Genomic DNA, 6,019 nt, shown 5'->3' on the forward strand with positions numbered 1-6,019 from the left:
GTGTGTGTGTGTGTGTGTGAGAGTGAGAGTGTGTGTGAGTGAGTGAGAGTGTAAGAGTGTGTGTGTGTGTGAGAGAGAGTGAGCGTGTATGTGAGAGAGAGAGAGAGTGTGTGTGTATGAGAGCGAGTGAGAGTGTGTGTGTGAGTGAGAGTGTGTGTGTGTGTGTATGAGAGCGAGTGAGAGTGTGTGTGTGTGTGTGTGAGAGAGAGTGAGAGTGTGTGTGTGTGTGTGTGTGTGTGTGTGTGTGTGTGTGAGAGTGTGTGTGTGTGTGTGTGTGAGAGAGAGAGAGAGAGTGAGAGTGTGTTATAAACAAATATAAGTGTATAAATATAAATTAATTTATTTATTATAAAGCAATTCATATTAATTTGTTAATTTATTGTATTAATTTGTATATAAATAAATTCACTTGATAAATTAATATATGTATTCATTAATTTATGTATTTATGCATTTTAATCATGCATGAGCTTTGTTTCTGAGGAGCTTGAAACTTAAGTAGGTTTATTTCCAGGTTTAGTTACATTTTTTATAATATGAATTAATTGAAATTATACAAGTCAATTTATCTATTTATTTATTTATTATTAATATAAATTCATATGAATTTGTTTATTTTAATTTTAATGTATTTTTATATAATATAAATGACATAAAATAATTAGAAATATTATTTTAAAACTACAATAAAATATAATACAACTAAAATATCCCTCAGGCACATTATATATTTTTTTTCTTCATCTTTTTTCATTTAAACCTCGAAATAAACAAAGTGTTAGTATTTTGCAACATTTTAAAGAAAAGTTAAGTAAATAAATAAATAAACTCAGCGTTTATTGCACTTAAAGTTAACGTAAAGTTGACGTAGGTGTCCACATTTGGTATTTTTGGCTTGTTAATTTCACAGTTAACTAGTTTTATTCCAGTCCTCCGGATTGGTTGATGCACGCGTGCTCTGGAGGCGTCGCGTCGCGTCGCGTTCGTTCAGCGGCGCGTCTCGCTGAGTCTGTCCGTTTCTCCGGGGATTCTGCGCCGGTGTGACGGTCATGGGCTCCCGGGACCGGACTCTGTGTCTGCTGACCGCTGCTCTCCTCATCCACGGTACGGTTTCATTCATGATCTCTGTCCCTCGCGGTGATGGATCTGGTGTATTCTGTTCGGTTATCACGACTAGTTTTACATTGTGTTGTTGGTCTGTTGTCTTGGCTGTATTCTTATATTTTGTGTCATGTTATTGTATCGTGTACTATGGCAGTACAATGGTACATTAATAGGAGCCTGTCATTAAAATAACCATTCATTAGTTTACCATGGTATGAACGTGGTACTTCAAATAATAGCCAGCTGTGGTAGCGCTATCAGTGTAAATCACACACAGTGAGATCTATCTATCTGTCTATCTATCTATGCATTTTGTTTCTAAAGAGCTTTAAACTTATAAGTACTAGGTTTATTTCCAAGTTTATTTTCTCTTTACAAAAAAAAGAAAGAAAGTAAATAAATATTAATTAATTTATTTATTCATACAACTAAATTGATTTAATATAAATAAATATTCACATATCACTTCGTTTATTTATTTATTTTAATGGGGTGTGTTTAGTTTCTGAGGAGTTTGAATAGGTTTATTTCCAAATGTATTTTCTCTTTGCAAAATAAATAAATATAAATTAATTTATGTAAATACATTATATATATGTGTGTGTGTGTGTGTGTGTGTGTGTGTGTGTAAAGTTACAACTAAATTAAAATGGAAAATTATTCATTGAAAATTATTATTTATTATTTATAAAATTATTATTAATATTTATGCACTATTCAATTATTTAGTGGGTGTGGGTTTTGTTTGAGTAGCATGAAACTTAATAAGGTAGGTTTATTTCCAGGTTTATCTTCTCTTTTGCAGAATAAATCAATAAAATGATCAAATATGAATAACTTAATTATTTATATAAATACATTTATTTGATATTAATTAATATATTTGTTTATTTGTTTATTTTAATCATTTTAATGTTTTGTTTCTGAGGAGCTTGAAACTTAAGTAGGTTTATTTCCAGGTTTATTTTCCTCTTTTAATTTCTAAAATATAATAAAATAAAATAACAAATGCATATATAATAATAAACCCATACATATAAATATAAATAAGTTCTTATTTATTTATTTACTTGCGAGTTTTAATTCTTGTGACAGAAATCCTACAGTAACAGTTGGTTTGAGAAACAGATGGATGTGAACCTAAAGATGCACGAAACACTCTCTTAAGTGTCCTTTAACTTTCTTTTGCTCTAAAATACCATTGATTTCTCAAACCAGAGGGTGTGAGGGTGTGATTACAGTCGCTGTTCTGCGCTCTTGACCGAGATCTGAGCTCACGGATCCTCCAGCGTTTCAGACCGGTTGAATATTACAGCATGTTCACTCTGGAGGAAAGCACTGATTGATTTTGCGTATGAATCCTGATAAGTGTGTGGGGGTCAGACGGGCTCCTCGGGGAGCCGTCAGTGTAACTGAACCTTCTCCTGAACACAGACTCAATTAAAGCAGCTTCATTATAGACACAGAGAGAGAGAGAGATCCACCAATCAGTCCTGAGTACAGTGAGCAAAAGAGTTCAAAGACCAACAGATGTTGAGGATAGATACTGTCCCTACTGTTTGTAGAGGTTTATTTATATAAGTATGATCAATAGATGCTTGGCAACCAGCAATAGCTCTAATTAACTAGTGATCTAATTAACCAAACCTTCGAGCATAAACACAGACAATTAATGGAAATGCAGTTGGACTGAACAACCGTGTGTTTAACCGCCTCTCAAACAGACAAGCATCACTTTCTCTGGGCTTTTTAACAACTTTAGTTCGTTTTGGGATTTTAGAATGTCTTTCTTCATTATATCTAACATTCATTTATGAAAATATTTGGGAGTTAAGCCAAATTGCACAATTACTTGTAGGGAGATCATAGTGTGAATTTATACAAACCCACTCAAAAAAAAATAAAAAAATCAATTTGTGTATATATATATATAGTATATTTCACTCACTGAAATGCAAATCAATTTCTAACCTTTATATAATGTGTTTTTTCTGGATTTTTTGGTCGGTATTCTTTCTCTATACTTTAAAGGGTTAATCACTTACCCCCATGTCGTTCCAAACCCGCTTCGTTCGTCTTCGGAACACAATTGAAGATATTTTGGATGAAAACCGGGAGGCTTGTGACTGTCCCATTGACAAGTAACTGACACTGTCAAGGTCCAGAAAAGTATGAAAGACTTCGTCAGAATAGTCCATCTGCCATCAGTGGTTCAACCGTAACATTATGAAGCGACGAGAATACTTTTTGTATGCAAAGAAAACTAAAATAACGACTTTATTCAACAATTCGTAAACTGCGTATATTGTTCTGTGTCAGTCGCGCCACACGGATACGCTGTTTTCGTTCAAATCAAAGCGTAAATAAACGTAGAAAACGTATCCGTGTGTCGCGACTGACACAGACAAGTAGAACAGTATACGCAGTTTACATCCAGCTGATATTCTCCAAAATGGCGCTACGGTGGAGGAGACGAATTGTTGAATAAAGTGGAGCATCAGCGACGTCTGTACAAAGACTTAATGAGAAACTACAATCCTCTGGAACGACCCGTTTATAACGACTCGCACTCTCTCACCGTTCACTTCAGCTTCAGTCTGATGCAGATCATGGACGTGGTGAGAGAAAACACACACACACACACATCACATTTAACGTCTGTAACCTGAAAAAATGTGTGAATGAATCAAAATGTTGATGTAGGACGGGACTTGGTTTTACACATTAGGATTTGATTGGATGGTCAAAAGTGTGCTATGATGTTATTGGCTGACATAATTTTGACCCGCCCACTTGGCTTTGATGATGTCAGCAGAAAATAAGTTAATCCTACTGCATCTGTTTCAGACTGAAAGTCCAAAGTTCTTCTAATTTAATATAAAAACAGAATGTGATTATGATATTAAATTATATATGAAACTGATTTGTGATATCATGATGAACATACAGTTCTGTCTGTCTTAAAACTGCCCTTCAATACTGGAGAAATGGTCTTTTGGTGGCAATTTTTGCACCAGTGTTGTTACTGCTAATTAAAAGCTATTAAAAATGATTTCCTTAAATTGAAATAAAGCTGAAAGAAAAGAAAATATAAGTATTGTATGAAAAATTAAAAATTTAAATGTTGCCAAAACCACTAAAAAACAAAACACGTTTAAGTTCAACTACTAAAATTACAAAACCTGAAATATAAATAAACATTTAAATAAAAATAAGTTTTAGTTCAAGTGCCAACATTACTAAAACTAGATAAATAAAACTAAATGAAACATTTAATTAAAATAAATTGTTACAAATATAATAGTTTGTTATTTATTATTTCTAAATTAATTAATTTATTTGATTTATTAATTTATTCAATCATTCATACATTCAAAATTATTTTATATTTCTTTACCTGAATTTTTCTAGAGTGTTCCGTATTTAATAATTTATTTACAAATTTATTTATTCAAAAAAATGTTTTATATTTATTTATTTTTTTAAAACTACTGAAAATGATAAAAGCACACAACAAAATGATTAAAACTTAAGCTAAAATTAAATGAAAACTGCAGATATATAAAAAAATTCAACTGAAAATATGAATAAATACTATAATAATAAATAAACAATACTAAAATAACACTGAAAAACAGACAGACTGAAGTAATCGTCCGCTGACCTTCACAGCAGCTGAACTGACAGGAAAATGAGAGATGAGAATAACAGTGAGATTGAAGGGAGAGACGAGTACGGCTGAGGAAACAGTGTGTGTGTGTGTAAATGTGAATATTAATGAGAGAAATGAAGTAGATCTCATGACAGACTCAGATATTACAGTCCAGCGCTCGTGTTCGTAATGAGTTTGCTCAGCACTCTATGAAGTGGCTCATTAATGCTGGCTAACAGTAGTCTGTGTTTAAAGAGCTCACGCTAATATGATAATGATGAGATCTGCTGCCAGACTCACGTTTGCTCAGCTTTAAACCGCTGGCAGATACTGTGAGTGTGTGTGTGAGTGTGTGTGTGTGAGTGAGAGTGTGTGTGTGTGTGTGTGAGTGAGTGAGTGAGTGAGTGTGTGAGTGAGTGAGTGAGTGTGAGTGTGAGTGTGTGTGTGTGTGTGTGTTTAGATGAGTGTGTGAGGGCTGGAGATCGCAGATGTTCTCAGTCGATGCAAACGCAGAATCACATGCGGTCAACAGCTGCGTTTCATCACAAACAGACAAGCATCACTTCATTCTCTGTCACTTTCTCGTTTTTGCTACATATATAGCAAAAAACTTGATATACTTTATATATTTTATATTTATTTAAATTTATTTCATACTTATTTATTTACCCAAAATTATTGCCAAAAAACTATTTTGTATTTGTTTAAAATAATATATTAGTGCTGTTAAATGATTAATCGCGATTAATCGCATCCAAAATGTAAATTTTTTTTTACATAATATGTGTGTGTACTGTGTATATTTATTATGTATATATAAATACACACACATGCATGTATATATTTAAGAAATATATGCTAAGTTTATATATTAAATATATTTATATATATATATACATTTAAATACATTTAAATATTTTCAAAATATATACTGTAGGGCTGCCCTCGACTAAAGATTTTTCTGGTCAACCAGTAGTCGTTCATGTTAAGCGGTTAGTCGACTAATCGCACGTTTATATTAATAAACCATAAATCATAGTAATGAGCATTTAATTGCCTATGTAGCGCACGAATAAGGTTTGCCACACAGTGCACCGGCAGAAGTAATGATTATGAATGCATCAGGATAAAAAGCAAGAAGACTGCCTTTTAGTATTTTAACATTTTAATAATTCGTTGATAAACCAGTGTTTGCTGTATTTTCGGCTGCAGTGATGAATTGACGATCTCCTCAGTGGATGTGCCTATATTAATCTTTCAAAC

At 32.8% G+C, this 6,019-nt stretch overlaps 1 protein-coding gene across 1 annotated transcript in view; it reads left to right on the forward strand.

The window, feature by feature from the left end:
- The first annotated feature begins 1,049 nt into the window (after positions 1 to 1,049).
- LOC107756517 (neuronal acetylcholine receptor subunit alpha-7) overlaps positions 1,050 to 6,019 on the forward strand; it is a 30,793-nt gene continuing 25,823 nt past the window's right edge. Inside the window, exons 1-2 of the mRNA XM_016573676.1 lie at positions 1,050 to 1,104; positions 3,574 to 3,760. Of these exons, the coding sequence (XP_016429162.1) occupies positions 1,050 to 1,104; positions 3,574 to 3,760 (242 nt within the window). The remainder of the gene's footprint in view (positions 1,105 to 3,573; positions 3,761 to 6,019) is intronic.

Source organism: Sinocyclocheilus rhinocerous, unplaced genomic scaffold, assembly GCF_001515625.1.
Source record: "Sinocyclocheilus rhinocerous isolate Xijiao unplaced genomic scaffold, SAMN03320098_v1.1 scaffold2308, whole genome shotgun sequence".
NCBI classification, from domain to species: Eukaryota; Metazoa; Chordata; class Actinopteri; order Cypriniformes; family Cyprinidae; genus Sinocyclocheilus; species Sinocyclocheilus rhinocerous.